Genomic DNA, 19,739 nt, shown 5'->3' with positions numbered 1-19,739 from the left:
TAATACACTATTTTAAATGAGCTGATTGATATCGAACATAAATACTATGAATATTATAATTTTATTCTCTAAATACAAGTGGCAGTGGCTGCAGCAGCAGCTCGTTGCTTGACCACTTTCTCGGCTTCTCTCATCATTGCGTCGAATGCATCTTCAGCATTGATCGGAGCGGCCGGTGGTTGATCATCATCAAAAGCAAATTCATCACTATCGCGAGCCAATTGTTCAAAATCTATATCAGGTTTACCATTTCGAATAGTGTTTAGTGGCAAATTATGACGCATGTTGTGAACGAACATTTTAATGGGCCTTTTACGTCCAATTATCTCAGTTTTCTTGATAAAATCATCGAATTTCATTTTAGGCATTAACCGGTGAGCCCATTGCTCCATCATTTCCATAACCATTGATAAATCTTCTTCCTCGTGACCTTTACCTTTAAACCTTAATTTTCGTTGGATATCTGGTAGAGCAGCTAATCCTCTGACATCTCTCAATCGGTCAACATTAAGAATCACTCTAATTCCAGGTTTAACTCGACGACGTGGTTTTTTCTCCTTATCATCATCATTAGGTTTTCTCTTTTTCTTTTTTCCACCACCATCATCCTCTTCCTCTGCTTCATCAGCAGCAAAAACTTTAACTCCATCTTTGACAGAAACAACCTGTTCATCTTCCTCATCATCATCCACATAACCATCATCACCTAAATCATTAACAAGCCAACCATCATCATCCGAATATTGATCATCATCAGGACCACCATCACTTCCATCACCGCCATCATCATCATCATCTTTGTTTCTTTTTCTCTTCTCTTTAGACTTTTTCTCCTTTGAAGAGGAAGGTCTCTCGTCCTCCAATTCTCGAACTCTAAGAATAGCTTCATCCAAAGGAAGTTCATCAAACTCAGCAGGTAAATAATCTTCTTCGGTTAAAACAAATCCATAATTGGAACAATTAAAAAACAAGATAAACAAGTGGAGAATTAAAAACAATTAAAACAACAGAAATTGAACTCAAATTGTAAACAAAAGAAAATTTTATCCGCCAAAAAGAACCAGGGACCATCCATATAATACAGAAAGAAAAAATTCTCTTCAAATTTTATTCTAAAAGAAAAAAGAATCATTAAGATTCAATCTGTTCCAAAGAGTGAAATACTCTACTCTTTGATCTGTTCTCTGTTGGGCCATTTCGTTTCTACTTAATTTCTGTTGTGTTTAGAATTAATTTCGACATTTAAAAAATTAATTCTCATCAATTAACTGGATGAACGAAGAATTTAGTTGAAATTCTGCTGTTCAAGTCTTCTTACTTTACGCAATCTCTTGTAGAAACAGTTAGAGAGAAAAGTTCCCTATGTTTGTAAGGTGACTCTTTTCATTTTCTCATCTTTTCAACACAAAAACTTCAATTCTCTTTATTTCACCCGGAGTTTCATTATCAATCAGTGTCCATCAATCAGCTTAATTGTAAGCCAATAATTGTCTCTCACAACAATCATCACCCATCGATTCCAAGTGACACTATTTCAAAATGGCGACAATCAAATGACCAAGATGAGTAATAGTGTTTTCTAAATTTCAGTTTTTAAACTACACACCCTTTAGAAAGAAAAGAATGTTTTTTTCTTCTCTTTCGTCAAGATTTTAATGGTTTCATCTTTAACTCATCCAGAGCTTCTGGTAAAGATTTCAGATTGATGGAAATCATTAACCACCATCATAGATCAAATCTTTTACTGGTGATATTTCATTCACCTTCACCTTCGTCATCATTAACTTTAATCAACCTAATCAACTGGACCTGGTTTTGGATTATATTATCACTTATTTCAGGCTCATTACAACGAAATGCTTGTCCACAGCGATCACTAATTAAACCCTGTACGTGCCAAGAAAAGAACAAAGGTTTCGACATATTATGTGAAGGTAAATGGAACTTTATTTGTCTTTTTCACGGTTAATCGTTTTTTTAGAGAGAATAATAATTCTCTCTTATACAAACTCGATTTCACGGCTGTATAACAAGTTAACTGTTATCCAAATAGTAATGATAATATTTATATACAAATTCAGCATGAATTAATCATCACAATTATTATTAACAATGCAAACAAAAAATGTAAAGTTAATTGGATAACCTAAAGGAAAAGTGAATGAGGAAAAAAGTCAAGTGAATATGAATAATATTAAATTTCTTTCTTTGGTAAACAGTATAAGACTAAATTGTTTCCACTACAAGAATCTATTATCATCATCATGATAATAATTTACGCAGGAAGATGGATAAGAATTCTCTCTCTCTCCCAATTCTCTTACTGTGTAATGATGAATCAATATCTTTAGTGTAGTTTTATAAATACGATTAGGATAGTTCATCAAACATCACCACAATGGAAAAATAATCTTATCCTTGAAAAAGGTCTTCGAACGCAAGAAAATGATTCGTTGACATAGTAACCAATTAGTGTCCCACATATTAATAATATAATAGTAATAATAGTAAATTCAACTGATTGAGAATTATTATCAACAGTAATAATTTACTATCATTATGGAATCTGAAGATTTAGAAAACGAAATATCCTAAATAGATAATAAGAATGTTTAAGATGTAGAAAAGTCTCTAATTCTGATTGATTGTTGTTTCAGTTATAATTTCCTATTCTGATTCTCTTATATCGAGATAATAATAATCTTATCTTGTAATCAGGTAAAAACTTAACTTCGAATGGACTCTAAGCAAGAAGAAGATGAAGGAGAAGATGACGAAAAGAAATCCTCTTTTACCATCTTAAAGCCTTGTCATTAATCAGGCGATTCTCTTGTCCTTTTATCTTGTCTCTCTCACTCTTTCTTTTTTTCTTTCTCTTGTTAAAGTCAAAAGGATGATGAAAATGAACAAAAACATCGTATATGAAGATGATGATCATGAAAGAAAAGAAAAGAAAAAGAGATGATGATAATGAAAGGATGATGAAGAGAGAGAGAGAGAGGAAGATGAGGTAAAAAAAGGTAAATGATAGAGTTGATTGTGTGTATTGGGATTTGATTATTTTCATCATTTCTAACAGAATGTCCATCTTATCATCTAACTCATTTCTTGAAGATATATTCATATAATTCATCATAATGATTATTATCACCATAAGTATTTAACCAGAATTACTTTTGGGTGTTAGCCTGATTTTTCAACTCCGATGAACAGAAAACTCAAATCCTCAACCATTCACATTCCGTGTCAGTATATCAACACTGTTACAGGTTATATCATCATGGAGTTTTTTTTCTCGTCTCCCTGTAAAATTTTTATACTCACATTATTAGCTTATAGTTTATACGCTGTGAGGTGCATATATTTAGATAAAATCATGTCAACCATGAAAAACAGGGCAATAGTTGACCAGAGTTTTAAACCTAAATTATTCAATTATTATTCCTGTAATTTTATCATTATTATCACAATTATAATCACCATGATTACACAATAATGAACATCTCCATGTATATTTAGTAATAACTGATTGTTAAACTCAACTAAACCAATCAGTGAAATTTACTAACTATATCATGAAAATTATCTTGATCCCATGGTTATCATGAAACAATGAATTCTGATAACCATTTTACAGTTTATCATAATCTTTGATTTTTTTTCTTTCACCCTGCTAATATTTGTCGTGTTTACATCTTATTGTTGTTTATATCGAGATAATGACTTAATAGTGAATCAATATCCCCTCTGTAATACCATGATTATTATAATATCAATGAATTTGTCATTTTGCTAACCTATTCGGAAAAAAGGTTGGACTCAAATTTTGATTTCTTATTTCTCGAAAGTTAAATTAGTTAGGATTATAAAAATATATAGATCGATAGATTGAACATTGAAGTTTTATATAAGAGACATGATTTCATTTTTGGAAGAGTAGATCACTTTTTGGACAATGTTTTTCATTGCGCGGCGAAAACATTGCTTATCAAATCCTTTTAGTTTATTATTTATCCTCTTGATGAGTTCACGATGATTTTGAGCTTTCCATCCAACAGCATAGACCTTGGCCTTTAAATGTGAAAAAAAAATTTCTATTGGCCTCAACATTGGTACTGCTAGAGGATTTTCGAACTTTTTTACATAATCGACACCAGCGCCACCTATAACTTCTAAATTTCGTTTAGCGTAGTGAAATGAGGCTAAATCAGGCCAAAAAAATGTAGCGATGAGTAGGGTTAGACGATAACATTGGTACTGATATCTTAAAACCCATTCTTTGATATAACTTTCGGCATTAATAGCACCTAAACTTTGATGATGAAAAAGTTTCGAGTGTCCATCCTCGCTGATTGCTATCCAAAGCATCATTTTTTTCCGAATTTGGCCTTCTCTCGGAATCGGACAGCATTAGGTACATCATTGATGTCATTGGAAACGAAAAAAAATTTTCAACGTAAAAATTGTGTCCATTAAGGTCAAAATAAGATTCATCGTCCATAACGATGCGGTGGCGCTTTAGTCGTATTTGATAAGCAATGTTTTCGCCGCTTAATGAAAAACATTGTCCAAAAAGTGACCTACTCTTCCAAAAATGAAATCATGTCTCTTATATAAAACTTCAATGTTCAATCTATCGATCTATATATTTTTATAATCCTAACTAATTTAACTTTCGAGAAATAAGAAATCAAAATTTGAGTCCAACCTTTTTTCCGAATAGGTTATTATTATGATTCTTTTCATGTTGATAAACAATTGATTCAACTGTCCTCGTGTTAACCTACATTCCTATTCCGGAAATGACTGAGAACTTCCTTAATACTTCATCCTCATCATTATCATTACTTTTTATTACTATTATATGTTTTCTTCATCATCATTTACCTGATGCACATAAACTTTTATTATCATTCTGTTTACTTCTTGGACTTTCGCAACTATTACTGTTACTCTATGAGATTGTTATGATTTTACCATGAAAATTTTATCCTCTCTCTTTCTGAATTAATACCTTTTTTCATTTCCTCTGATTCACTGGTTTTGAATTTCTCCAATAGATTTCAGGCAAAGTGAAATCCACATAAAAAACTCTAGTATTTATATCTTGAAATACCTGAATAAATTTTCATGCTAATGATGTATCATAATAATGCTGAAAGTGTAAGGAAAATTTTCAATTAATTTCTAGCTTTTCGTTGTAATTATCATCTCTCTCTCCTTCTTGTTAGCTTGATGATTGAGTTTTTTAACAATTTCAGTTAATTGTATTTCAAATTTTATGCTTAGCATGATGATATTAATTCACTCACTTGGAGTAAATGGATTTCATTTCTTTTCATTGCAGGAAGAAATGAAAAAGCTGAATCTTATTCATGATATTTTATTTTATCTTCCATTTACATTTTAGTATCAACATAATATAATTTAATATTATTTAGTCTAATCTAAGTGATTAAATTAATTGTAAATTATTAATGGTATTGTTTCAATTAAACAATAGCATTGATCTATTGAATTTAGAAAATCATCTCTATACTCGAAAATTATTATCATGATTTATTGTAATATGTTTATCGATTTAATTTTACGCCTTTGATCAAAATTTACAAATCCCTTTGGGCTATATGATTATGAACAAAAATTGATTATTGATCCATTGGCTAAGAGATAGGAAGAGACAATCAATTAAATCGACTTGGTTGAATTACACTACTACAGTTTTCACATTTAAAACTAAACTATTTTTATTATTTGCCAAAAGGTTTTGACAATTTAATCACAGCAATTAGCTGATTACTAGATCAAGTTTAATCCATAACCAATGTAGTCAAATTACAAAGACACAATCATCTTACATGGCAACAGTTAATTTTAACCAATGATACTTGATACAACATTTACCCTTTCCTTTTATCCTATTCCCATTTATAACAATCAACTTAATTAATCTCAACTATTAATAAATAGAGTGAAAATTTCTGATTGTGATTAAATTACGTGAAAATAATCATTCCAAGTTAACTAGTTATACCAATTAAATTACCTTGCCACTGATAATCATCATGTTATTGTAACAATTTACTCAGAAATAATATAAATTGTGTATCTCTATTATGATGATGATGATTTTTACAATCATCATTATGATCTGAGTGGGAGGAATGAATGATGAAGAAAATAAAATGAAATGAAATTCTAACTCAGTAAATGTTATCACAGAGAATTAAATTTTTCTTTTCTCAACAATAGATCTTCATTCCCAGTCAACTGTTATCATTAACATTTACAATTTAAGTTAATCACAGTAAGAGACTTAACTTGATAATACAAAGTTTCTCACCTTTATACTTTTTCAAGAATATGATGTTTATCATTATTGTTGATTGTTCAGGTGAAAAAGGGTAGACATTTTCACCTTTTCTTTTCAAAAGTTATTATTATTGTTACTGTTTTATTATCCAGGGCTATTGAATTTAAACTCAATTGAGTTTATTGGAATGATGAGAAATCAAAAACTACAATCGATGTTTCAATTGTTTTCCCTCATGATGGATCCGATTTATCTCCTTCCAAGTCATTAGAACTTTTTTCCCTCTTCCTGTAGTTTGACACTAGAAGTTTTTTTTGTTCAATCCAATCAAATTTTCTTGATTTCATTGATTATTTTTTTTTGTTCTCTTTCTCTTCAACTTTCGTTCTTGTTCCAATGTCTCTCATGTTTATCATCATCATGTCTGATTAATGTTTATGTCTGTGTCTTGTAAAATTAATTAAGTAATCACAATTTAAAATTAGAGTTGATAAGTAGCAGTAAACAAGGTTGATCAAAGTTTGATAAACGTGAAAAATGTTTTATGTAAAAAAATGATGAATAAAAAAGTATATTAAGGTTATGAAAAAGGAAAGATGAAAATTTCATCCATTTCATGAATCTCCACGAGTCTCATGAGGTTTTGCTGGATGTTAAATTAGTAAGGGAAAAAACGAAATAACTTTATAAGTTACTTCCTGACATTATAATCAAGAACAAGAAAATAATAATATGATGATTCTGATCAATCTGAATGAAATATGATACAATATATAAAGCAAACCAGTAATTAGTTCATGTATATTACATTAGGTCATATCAATTTCATGTCGATAATCAATGTAATTGATTTTACAATATCATTGTTGATCCACTTGTTTTTTTCTTCTTCATAGATTGAAGCAATTCAATTATCATTGGAATTGCATTTTCTTTGGTGAATTTAAAACGATTTGAAACAGAATCGCTTGAATACTTACTAACAGAACTGAATCTTGTTTCTTACTCCACTTACCTGGTGTAATGTTAAGCAGGTTTAATAAGCATGAAAGGAAAAAAAAAATATGAGAAAAGATTTTCATCTCAAGTAAAAATATGTTTACGAAAATAATATGTTAGTTGATATTCAGTTTTACAGGTCACCAGGTATCTTCATCATGGCTTTCATCATCAAAAAACATCATCAGCAACTTCATCATCTTGTTTTCCCATCATGTAATACTATCATGATCATCATTTTTCCTTTAGGTGAATGGATTAAGGTGTGCAAGCGGTTGGAGAAAGAGAAGAAAAAAAGCTAAAAAATTTCTCTCTCTCTCTCTTTTTTTACTATTTTTTTCGTCTTTATCTTCATCTCTTTTACCAACTATCAACAAATTTACATTCGCAAGAGTTTGAACATTTCAAGATGATGATGCAGAGAAGCAAAGGAAAGCAAGAAAGTCGAAAGAATAAATGAAAGAGAGAAAGAAAGATGACGACGATGATGAAAGAGTAATAGGAGAAAAGAAGTAACAAAAATTCACTATCGATTTTTATTCTTTACCATTGGTTATCCATAGGAAAAAAGATTCAAGATCGATACAAGGAAGAAGATGAAATGAAAGAAAGTGATAGATATTTTTCCATGGGAAATGAATGATATTGAACATTGAGTTTTCTCTAGAATATAAGAAAAGATCTAACAACGAAAGAGAGAGAGAGAGAGGGTTACTCTTTTTTTCACATCATCCTCTTCATCATCTTCAGAAATAACAAAACTAACATCAGCTTCAGTGTATGTAGAAAAAAAATTGATAGAAGTTGAAATAACAGCGTAAAATGAAGATGAAGATGATAATGATGATGTAAAGATAAGTGAATCCATTAACAATTGAAGTCAACGGTTAAAAAAGTAACATCATTTTCTGAGCATTGGAATTTTTTCCTCATCCTCTTATCCTGAGTTATAATGATCATCATGTAAACAATTGCATAATCAACAACAACAACAGTTTAACCTAACTGACAACCGATAAATTTGCAACAATTTAATCTAATAATGTATACAACCGTTTTATCCAATGACAATTTTTCCACCGAGTAATTTTGTCACTCTTTTCACACACAGAATCTACATTGATGGTAATAGCAGTGAAACAATAACCACCTTGAAATGATTTTCATCTAATAGATCAACTCATCAACACTCCCAAAGTTAACTGTATCTTGAAAACAAATTACTTATGCCAACATTGAGTCTTTTAATCAACAAAAAAACTTATCCCTAAATCAAATCCTAAACAATCATCTCTTACCATGTAATAAGTGATATCATGGTAAACTATTATTGTGAAATGTTTCATGATAAATTGTCGCTATTGTTTAACTTAACATTCATCTTATGTTATTATTATATAATATTGTCTTGCACGATAATCAATTGTTGCCATTATTTGAACAATTGAAAAGTTTTCATTGTTATGATCAACATTTTAAAAAGAAGATTGTTTAAATTCAACAATTGGATTACTCTGAATGATCACCATGAAACTGAATGAAATAGTTTTTGCTCTTTAACAAAAGAAAAATTATTATATTGAGAATCCATATTAGCATCATTATCGTTATCAATTATCATTTGATTCTTATTCTGAAAACTTTCTTCATGAATACCTTCAGAATTCATATCGATCTCATGAAATAATATCATGAAGGTGTATGTGTGTAATATTTTGAATATCATTAACACTATGAGAAAATTTTCTCCACCATGAAAAAGTTTCATGTGTATTATTGTTCATAACTAGTCAAGAATGAAATACTCTGATATAAGAATGAATTTTCATCATGAAATAAGAAGAAAAGAAAAAAAGTTCTGAACTCTTTTTCTCCCTATATATATGAATTTTTGATATTTTCTCCTTTTCAAAAGGAAACTTTATCAATCAAAATCAATTTCAATTGGAATCAAATTTTTTTGCTCCTCTCAAGTCAAACAATTTAATTCAAACTCAATTCAAGTTGTAAATGGTAATGTCATAAATTATTAACATGAGACATGATTCTGATTCCTCTGTAATGAACATCATGAAACTCATAATGAAAAAAATAAACAATTTGAGATACAAAACTAATGGTAAAATAAATATCATTCAAACTTTTTTTTAACCTTAAATTTGTCTCTAACCTTAAATAGCCTTGGGAAGTGTATGGTTAATGGTTTTCATGGTTATCTACTGAGTTTTTCATGGTAGATATGAAAAATTTTCTTCATCAATTGAGAAATTGAATTGCAATGACCAGTGTATCTTGTAGTCATTTAGTTCATGAATTACGAATGATGATTGAAATTGATCACCAGGAAATCTTAATGATAACATGATGATAATTCTGGTTCATGGTTCTGATGGAAATATGTTGATAATATATTCTGCTGATACAACTGATTAACCTTGATCATTTTTGGTCAATTGTTTTTGATTCATTGGGAATTTAAGTTGATCATCTTGATTATGATTCTGATTAATAGTGTTGTTGATTAACTAGACATGATTATTTCTTTGAATTTTTCATAATCATCATTGTCAATTCCTATGAGAACTAGTGATAATGATGATAGTCCATTGTCCACTTTGATTATTATCATCAATATTGATAATCAATGTTCAATCATTACCTTGTTTTCAATATCATGTTAACTTAATGTAATTTGCTGTTGTTTTTGATTAATCGCAATCATTATCATTAACATAATTACTTTGATCAATTTCTGTTTTCTCTCTGGTAACAAATGATAATAAATCATCATTTGAATTTTTGATTATCTTATCTTCATATTGTGATATTTTCATGGGGAAAAAAACGTTCAAAGAAAATCGTATTATTTTTTTCTGATATCACTCATCAACCATATTAAATAACAATATTTATAGTTAGAATGTTGAAAGTTACAATCTAATTGGTGATTCACATCACGATCACAATTTAAATTACCATCACATTGGAAAGTGTATTAAATGTGATATAAAATATACTCTAAGTTGAATTGAGACAAAATGATGAAAAAGCATCAACCATAAACTCATCATCACCTTAATCATTTAAATCACAATGAAAGAGAACTGAATCAATCATTAATGATATTTTTTTCCTTCTTCAATTTTTCCTCCAGGAGCGGAAATGAATGAACTAAAGGAAGCCATTGGTAGTATTGCGAAAACGGGATATGGAGCAAATTATTTGAAATTTCGAAAAAATTCTCTGCCCACTTTTCCCGCCTTTCTTTTAGATGGACTTGATGTGACCCACTTAATTGCTCACCATTGTAACATAAGCTCAATTGAAGAGACGGCCTTTTTTGGTCTATCAGATAAATTGGAATCGATTGATTTATCTGAAAATGTATTAACAAAGGTAATATTAATGACCATTATTGACCCTTGAGATCAGACTAATTTACATGTTACACTCAATTGTAATTGAATTTTAATCTTCCTCTTTTCGCATTATATTCAATCAATTAGATTCCAACTAAATCGTTAGAAACGTTGTCATCCCTTGTATCATTAAACCTTAATTATAATAACATTCAAGTGCTTCACTATGGTGCATTCAGGGGACTCATATCGCTCCTACGTTTATCTTTGTATGGTAACAAGATTAAAACAATTGATCAAAATGTTTTCCATGGGATCGGCGGTAATTTAACTCGAATTAATCTCGGCGGTAATCAATTATCTTCCATTGATTCAACTAGTTTTTTTAATCTAACAACTCTCAAGGTAAATAATCAATTGAGATAAATTGATCGTGTTTTTTTTACTTTGGTACAATAAAATAACCTCAGAATACAATTGACTTGGATTCAGTCAGGAAGAATTCTTATATCTTAGTCTATCCCAACTATTGTCATGATTATGATGATGATAATCATGGATTTTTCCATGTATTCACTTGACTTATTTCCTATTGATTTCCTGTTTCCTATTTCAACCTGATTAAAAGCCACGAATTAGGAAAAAATGTGAAACACTTAATTAACTAACAATGATCAATGATGATAATATTAATTAATATTAGTTTAGTCAAACAATTGTTACCTTTTCATTCAATCAACATGTTATTCAGATTTTATCCATCATGATGATAACTATTGGTGAAGTTCATCATGAGGATGAAAATAAGTTAAATCTACTTATAACTTTTTTTTTCTCTTCCTGGTTTCCTTTCAACGCCTGAGGCTCAATCCGAGCTCTGAGAAAAAAAATGATCCCCGTTACTTTCATGAAACCTAATAGTCATATGAACCTGAACTTTTATCATTAGAATTCATCATGAGAAGCAAAAAAAGATGAGGAAAGGAAAAGATGATGAAAGAGGAAAAAGATAATTCCAAATAGTATAATTTGAATTCTGGTTTTGAATTTTCCAAACTCTCAATCAAATGAATATTATATTAACCATAGATAATAAATTATCGCATGATCATTAACAGTATTGATCAGGTTACTAGTGAATATGAAGTAAATTTTAATTTCAAAGGTTGAATAGAAAACGTTAACCTTTGGAAAATCTCATGATAACCACAGGGAAGATTCAAACATGGAAAGAAAAAGATTCATTCATTTTCTATTTCAAGTCATATTATCATCAGGGGACTTAACCATTGTCACCCTAATTCCTCAACTTGAAAATTCAATCTCGTCTCATTCCCTTTTCCTTTTCATGATCATTATTTTCACCAAAATTCAGATTTCCAACTACTAACTAACTTAATCTATCATTATCTTGTGGTTTACCTTTTTAATCATTTCCTTTTTCACATTCTGATCCAGATTAATGATTATTCAGGTTAATCCACATGAAAAAAAAATTACCATCATTATCTTATATTAACAGACGACATGATGATAAAGGGAAAGCTTATTAAAATGGAACCTACTCTCAACAATTGAATAATATTAATGATGAAACTTTACCACCTTATTTATATATCTTGAGAGGTGGAAGATGAGGATGAGGATGAGGATGAAGATGAAGGTTGAAACTCCCACTTTGATGTTATCATCATTACGATGGGATAAACTTATAAGCTTTTCTTTCATGATAATCTTTTATCAGGAAGGGATTTCCTCTTGTTGTTTCCATCTCCTTTACCATGATTATCTTTATCATTTTTATCATGGTAAAGGTAATAAATACGATTAATGGTAAATGAAAATATTACTTATCATCTTATGTTCTGGAACCAATGATTAAATTAATCGAATTAAATTAAGATTTAGTTTAACCGATTAGATTATCTTTCATTAATCTCTCTCTCTCTCTCTCTTTGCCTATTCCTTTGTAACAAATTAATGTCAAAATTATTTATCGTCTTTAATATTATCCTAATCATCTTAATTGCTATTTAGCCTTCGAAACTTTGAAAATTATTCAAGTTCGAGAAAAAAAGTTCTATATCATTAATTTTTTTTCTCTTTTCTCATTAACTGTTAGTCTACTTTAGTGAATTAAATTGTTACACTTATTATCTAAATTAACCAATTATCATTATGTTGATTATTGAAAATTTCATATTGTATATTTTAAATTGTTTACTTTGAACAATTTAAACTTTTTCCAACACTTTTCATTCAAGATTAACTAATTTGATTCCTTGAATAGTTAATCAGATTGTTTGTAACTAACTAGTTAACTAAATTTAAGTGTTTTAAATTAGCTGATTATCATTAATTCATTTACAATTTAAATAATTGAACTAACGACAAATACTAATGATAATAGAAATGTAATAATAATTTTCAACCTCAAACTGTTAACAATTAACTCTAATTGTTATTTAAAACTATTAATAATATTAACTGTGTTGGAAAATGTTGTAAATTGTTATATTCAGATTATATTGATAATCTAAATTGATCTAATTATTATGACAATCTACAAATTTAAAGCCTCTCATTAATAATAAACTAATATAGCGAAAGTAAATCAAAATTATCTAAATCATTGTTAGTCTAATAATTAAGTGTACGCTTGAAATGATTAACAGTAACTGGAAAAGATTGAAAGTTATCATTAACTGATGATTATTAGTTAGCCTTAATTAACTATGATAATCATGCCTTTCGATTATCATGATAATAATTTGAATTGTTTCCTTTACACTCCCAACAGAGACTTCAGATTCATGAGAATCAAATAAGTGAAATAAATATGAATACATTTAAAGGATTCGCTGCCGCTGACAGTTTAGACGCACTTAACTTGGCTTCCAACGATATTAAGGAAATACCTGAGAAATCATTCCAATCGTTAAGTGCTCTCAATTCACTTGCACTTGAAAGAAATCGAATATCAACAATCCATCCATTTGCATTCCAGGGAATCGAAGGTATTACAAAAGTTGCTACTTCCGTTTCCTCAACTTCCTCCTCTCTACCACCCATTTGAACTAAAACCTTTACCAATTGTCACTCTGAATTTCATATTAGCATAAAAGTGATGAAATGTAAATATTTAATTTCCTCTTTACTCTTATTTTATTATCATCACCAGCAATTTAATTGTCATTTGAAAATGAGTTATTTATAAATTGGTTGATTCATTAGTGATGATTAGTATTCAATGAGTTTGAAAGATGAAATTTTCAGTTTCAGTTTCAATTAAAAATCGTAATTGTCATAAAAGAAACAGTTAATTATTAATACTGATTATCATTTTAGAATCTCATTGATTAATGTTGGTTTTCTTGATTGTTTCTATTAACTACTTTCTATAGATTCCCTGGAATGGTTAACATTAGGTGAAAATTTGTTAAATCGTATTCCAAGTTTTTCCTTGCAAAATTTAACACGATTAAGACAATTAGATTTACGAGGTAATAATATTACGATTGTCGAGGAAACTTCATTAAAAGATTTTGGAGGAAACCTGAAATTTTTGTATCTCAAGAATAACAGGTAAGTACAATTAACTTTAAACGTTAACAATTAACCAGTTCAATCAGCTGATGATCATGTTAGTTAATGAGATCTTCCTCTCTATCATACTATCTGATTAGATTAATATTGATTAATGAATGAGTTTTTTTTATGAATGAAAATTATACTTGGTTAATCATAATAATAATCGGCATTAATTGTATAATAACAATCGAGGGATTGAAGAGTTAGCTATCATCATTAATTGATTAGGATTTTTAATGATGAACCTTGAATATTGATTAACTTTGATCATTATTTTCATCACTAAGTGTGTTTTTGTGTTAATCATGATTATGATTAAAGGGAAACAATCAATCCTTTGAATATAAACAATTAGCATAGCAATTTGTTTGATGATTATTATTATCATAATAATTATCATTAGGAAGCAAAAACAAATTATCCAAATGATAATAAAAGGATTTAATCATTATTACAGTTTATATTATCACAGTTTTTTTTTCTTGATTCCAGTTAATTGTAACAATGATTTATAATGAGTAACAATAACCTTGAGGCAATTGAAAAAAAAATGTCTATAAGTTTGTTGTTATTTATCAATTGTGCTTTTCTAATTAATTCAATTACTGAGCAATCATGATCATGAAAAATACCTTGGGTGAAAAACTCAACTACCTGGTAAATGATTTATTTGCGATTCTGATGAAAATTCTGGATTTATCTTATTATATTATTATGGTAACTTTGAAGATGATGATATGTTAGAAAACCTATTTTCTCATCATTCCCATGATATTATTTATTTCATGATGATAATCAACTCTAAACTTGCAGTTGAATGTGTATTTCCATGAATATCAATGAACCATCATCTTAACTGGACTGTAATTGCTTGTACCATGTAAAATGAACCAAAGAAAAGTTGTTCTCAGGCTTTTTTTGCTCAGTTCTACATAAATTTATGGATTTATCATGTAGATGAATCTTTGAATAGAAAGATTCAGGAATAGAGAAATTGAGAAAATTGAGAATTTTCATCTTCCCTGACAGTAACACTATCTAATAATATTATTTCATAACTATTCTTGACATTTCCTCTTATCCCTGATTTTCATGATGATGATTATTTCCATGTGACACATATAAGTATAAATTACATGATAGCTGTGAGCAATTAATGATAATCATGTTGAAAATTATTGCAATCAAGTTATTGTATCTCTCCAATCACACTGACCCTAACTCAGAATCGGTTTGATTAATATATTCAATTCATTTCACCCCATTGATTAGTAAATCAATCGGTAAATCATATTATTATAACATCATCAGTCTTGACAATAGATTTCACAAGTTTTACCTTTTGTCCATCATTTACAATCTAATTAAGTTAAATCATTCATTGATTTCCTTTGTCTCATGTTTTTTTGTCTTTCTTTTACTCTTTATTTAATGATGATAAGATTTCGTGAAGAAAACCAATTTGATGTTTTTTCTTGACCATTGTTGACCATCACATTGGAAGAAGATGAAAATACTGATGAAGGGGTTGAAAAGGAGGAGAAACAGGGAAGGAGGAAAGTGGTGGTGGATGTGATGGTGGGATGAAAGGAGGAAAATTAAGATTGAGAGGTTTGAGTTGTTGAGCTTTTAAGTATATAAAAGACTGACCATTTGATTTGGACATTGCAATATGTTGACCAATCGATAAAATCTTTACCTTTAATGTTATTCACTTTTTCATTAACTAAAATTACGGAATCTTACAAGATTGTTAGATTGTTAGATTGATGACCAATAGTAAACTTAGGGATGAGGATGTTAATCTAGAGATTAACTTACAATTTAAATCTTTAACAAATAATCAACAATCAACTCTAAATGTTTTAATTTGTTGTAAACTCTCAAAAAGTGCAATCTCAATTGTTTACAGTCTTTTGATTCAATCTCGAAACTTGAACCTTATTATTATCACCATCAGAATTTGTATCATGAAACTGAATTATAACTCTCTTATATCTACTATAGAGGAAGAAAAATTCTTATTCAACTCTGTTCATCTCTTATTTCCAGTTGAATTGTTTCACCTTTTCCAATACAACTGATGATTACTTGATTTAACCAAGTGAAAGTTTTCTTTATCATGATGATGATGAATCAGAATGATGATCATCGTCAGTTTCTGTTGATCAAATCACATGGTTGATTAATGATCATTTGCTAAATCAATAATAGTTCCAATTGTTGAAAACTATACTTTCTTATTTACCTGGAGACTAAAGTGGATTAAATTGATTCTCAACTCTTTATATTCACTCAATCAATTTTTAATTGCTCAAGTATCTCAATTGTTAACTAATTGATTGTAAATGAGTCTAAGAACTTTTTTACTTATATTTATTCATTGAGTAAATAGTAAATTGATGATTATATTTACTGTTGTTTTTTTTCATCAATTGTCAACTTTTATTCACCTCAGCAATTTATTCATTTTGTTTACTTATTTAAATTGGTTGCTTGATTTGATGCAAATTAACAAACAAACAACAACAATTTTGTCAACAAAACACTTTACCTTTGCAATTGAATTGGGAAAACATCAACAATTAGAGTAAATTATTATTCATTAAAATTACAATTATAATCAAGGTAATTGTCGTTTCTGTTTATAAATTGAATCCAATAATAATATTCAACTTTTCATAATCATAACTCAATTTGCTAAATTAACTTTACATTTTTCAACATTATTAAAGAGAGGATAATTGATCACTAATTGTCATTATAATGGAAATGATAATCAATTCTAATTATATACTCACATAATCTTAATTATGATTTAATATCATCTATTTGGTTGTTTCTTGGCTTCAATCAATATAATTTATCATCATCATTGTTAATAATAATGATAATGATAATGATTATCATCATTAAGCTATCATCTCATGTTAATCAACATTAAGAAATTGTAATATTATAATTTAATTGAGAGAAAAATTTTCTTATTAATCAAATATCAAAAATTTGTGCTAATAATTATCATCAAGATGATCATCTACTTGATATTATATATAAAATACTCCATGGAAATTAGTATAATTATTAATTAATCATAAAGATAATGCAAACCAAATTATCATTGGTAAGACTTCAATCCAGTTAGAACAGTGAGAAAGTTTTAAAATTTAATGATGAAAAGTTAATCAAATGATTAAGATGATTTTTCCAAGTTGATTAGCTTTCATCAGATTGAAATAATATTATTAATTTGATTTCATTTCAATTTTCAGTGAGAACTCAGGGTTACATTGATTTTGAACACAAAGTATCAGCAAATTACTATTGATTTTTTTACACTCTCTGAATAGGAAAATGTTGAAGATGATGAGGATGAGGATGGAGATGAGGATGGAGATGAGGATGGAGATGAGGGAGAGGGATTGAGACAGGGAGGAAAATGTGAAAGGATGAAAATGTTTTTTTAAAAAGTAAATCAATTTTGCATAGGTTACTTTCAGTGCTTTTCAAATGCTCTTGTTATCATAAATATTACCATGAATTTTGTTTCTCTTCCCTGTTTCATGTTACTTTACATTTCATTTCATTTCAATCATATTCAATGTTAACAGGAATCAACATGATGATTGAACAGCAACAACAATATCAAATTGAACCTGATCAACGTAAATGGATCAAACTTTCAACCTCTTATATTATTATTATGCGCTTTCTATTATTTTCAATATAATCATGATACATATACGATTTCATGATAATAGTTTTTTTTTCATTTGAAGTAAGAACGAACAAAAAAAATAGAATGAGAATGGAACTTTTTTTCAAAGATAATTTCAAATTCTTTTAGAGTTCTTCCTCATATTTCTTGTTAGAATCATGAGATTTCATAGATTATTGTGATGAATTTAATGATTTAGATAAATTGTCAGATTATTAATTATTGATTGATATGGTTGGCGATGGCCAGGGCCAAGATTTCCATGAATTTATATCAATCATTTTCGATTGAAAAAAATCAGAAAAAGTTCAAGTTTAAGATGATTCATGTAAGGATATGAATCATGAATCTTTTTGTCAAGATTCAATATCTCCAATGTAAAGATTGATCCAAATGGACGAAGATGATTTTAAATTTGTTACTGAATAAAATTGATGATCAAATTTCTGTCTGAAAATATGTTTACAAAAGTTTTAATCATTTATCATGAAATGAAATCCATTTCAATCATGATCACAATTGTTTCTTTTTTATTGTAACTTAATCATGATTATAAACTTTGATTCTGAAGTGAAATGGTTCCTCCTAATGTTTATGTTGACTTTTTAATTTCATCATCGTTTCTCATCTCAGAATTAGATCACAATTTGATCAATCGTCTCTCATCTCGTGTTGATCATTAATAAACTTTCAGCTGAATTGAATTTATTGATTCATTTTACTTAATTGTTGTTATTTTTCATTCTTACAGGATAAAAGTAATTGAACCTGGTGCATTTGACAAGCTAATATCACTTGAGTGGCTTTATTTGGATTCTAATCAGTTGATTAAACTTTCGTACGAAACTTTTTACCCGATCATTGATTCACTTAAGGTTCTTGATTTACATGGTAAAAGTTTATTCATTTTCGTTCATTTTAACTAATAATACAAGAATAATCTCAATCAATAATCTAATTGTATCATGTGATTGTTTAATTTTATTTTTGTTCTTCCTTTAATTGTTACTATTTAAATACAGATAATCCATTTGAATGTCATTGTGGTTTAGTTTGGTTCAGTGATTGGGTTCGTGGTGAAGGTAAACAAGTTGTTAACATGCCCGATAAAACTGAGTGTTCATTGGGCTCTTCAAGTTCAATCAATAAATTGCCAATTCGTGAGATTCAAAGCAGTTCACTTAATTGCGTTAATCAAGCCACCAGTGGTCAACAATCAAATCTATTAACAGTTTTCACCATTGGAATAGTTTATTTATCAATCATCTTTTGATCAGCAATATTAACGTTGTAACATATTTTAAACTGTACAGTTGAAAAGAGAGTAATTAAAGTCCAATTATACAGTTCAAATTGTCTCCTCAATAAAAGGACAATCAATCAATACAATTTGATCAAGTAATTAAATTAAAATCAATAATTTGATTCAATAAAATGGTAGCTGCTCAACTAGCGCCATCTTTTATCAAATCAAATTGACACGAACATGATGATTAATCATTTCCAATGCAATTAACTTTTCTTATTATTCAGATTGAATTAATTACTCGAAGAATCAATTGTTAGCTTAAATGATTAACAGTTAATAGGGTAACAATTGAAATTGATTAATCTTCTTGTTATTGATTAACTGTTTTCTCCAATAAATTATTATTGCTCTATTTTCAGTAAATATCAAAGTTAATTGGAGTCAATTAAATTTATCGATTAACTGATTAATCAATTTTTAATTTCATTCACTGATTGTAACTATTAGCAT

At 28.6% G+C, this 19,739-nt stretch overlaps 2 protein-coding genes across 3 annotated transcripts; one reads left to right on the top strand and one right to left on the bottom strand.

Moving 5' to 3' along the window:
* Positions 1-42: 42 nt before the first annotated feature.
* LOC128395128 (TIMELESS-interacting protein-like) lies at positions 43-992 on the bottom strand (the record flags this gene model as incomplete). Its single annotated transcript, XM_053355529.1, has 1 exon — positions 43-992. A coding segment is annotated over one exon (924 nt), but the record flags the coding sequence as incomplete, so codon positions are not given.
* Positions 993-1,368: 376 nt separating this feature from the next.
* Positions 1,369-19,333, top strand: LOC128395293 (SLIT and NTRK-like protein 6). Of its 2 annotated transcripts, XM_053355702.1 has the most exons (8): positions 1,369-1,582; positions 1,613-1,934; positions 10,467-10,708; positions 10,819-11,076; positions 13,472-13,688; positions 14,076-14,256; positions 18,732-18,871; positions 19,003-19,333. In XM_053355702.1, the coding sequence occupies exons 2-8, from the start codon at positions 1,706-1,708 to the stop codon at positions 19,251-19,253; spliced, it is 1,518 nt and encodes a 505-aa protein (XP_053211677.1). In that variant the 5' UTR covers positions 1,369-1,582; positions 1,613-1,705; the 3' UTR covers positions 19,254-19,333. The 2 variants fall into 2 exon arrangements, with proteins under 2 accessions (XP_053211677.1, XP_053211676.1); XM_053355701.1 differs by having other exon boundaries at positions 1,369-1,934.
* Positions 19,334-19,739: the final 406 nt, after the last annotated feature.

This window comes from Panonychus citri, unplaced genomic scaffold (genome assembly GCF_014898815.1).
Source record: "Panonychus citri isolate SS breed McGregor unplaced genomic scaffold, ASM1489881v1 Contig00141, whole genome shotgun sequence".
NCBI lineage: Eukaryota > Metazoa > Arthropoda > Arachnida > Trombidiformes > Tetranychidae > Panonychus > Panonychus citri.
This window is presented reverse-complemented; position numbering and strand designations above follow the sequence as displayed.

Excerpts from the sequence above, each read along its gene's own strand:
- LOC128395293 (XM_053355702.1), top strand. The coding sequence starts at position 1,706 with ATGGAAATCATTAACCACCATCATAGATCAAATCTTTTACTGGTGATA. Across the intron at positions 10,709-10,818 it reads CTGAAAATGTATTAACAAAG|ATTCCAACTAAATCGTTAGA; the intron begins GTAATATTAATG and ends TCAATCAATTAG. Across the intron at positions 11,077-13,471 it reads TTAATCTAACAACTCTCAAG|AGACTTCAGATTCATGAGAA; the intron begins GTAAATAATCAA and ends CACTCCCAACAG.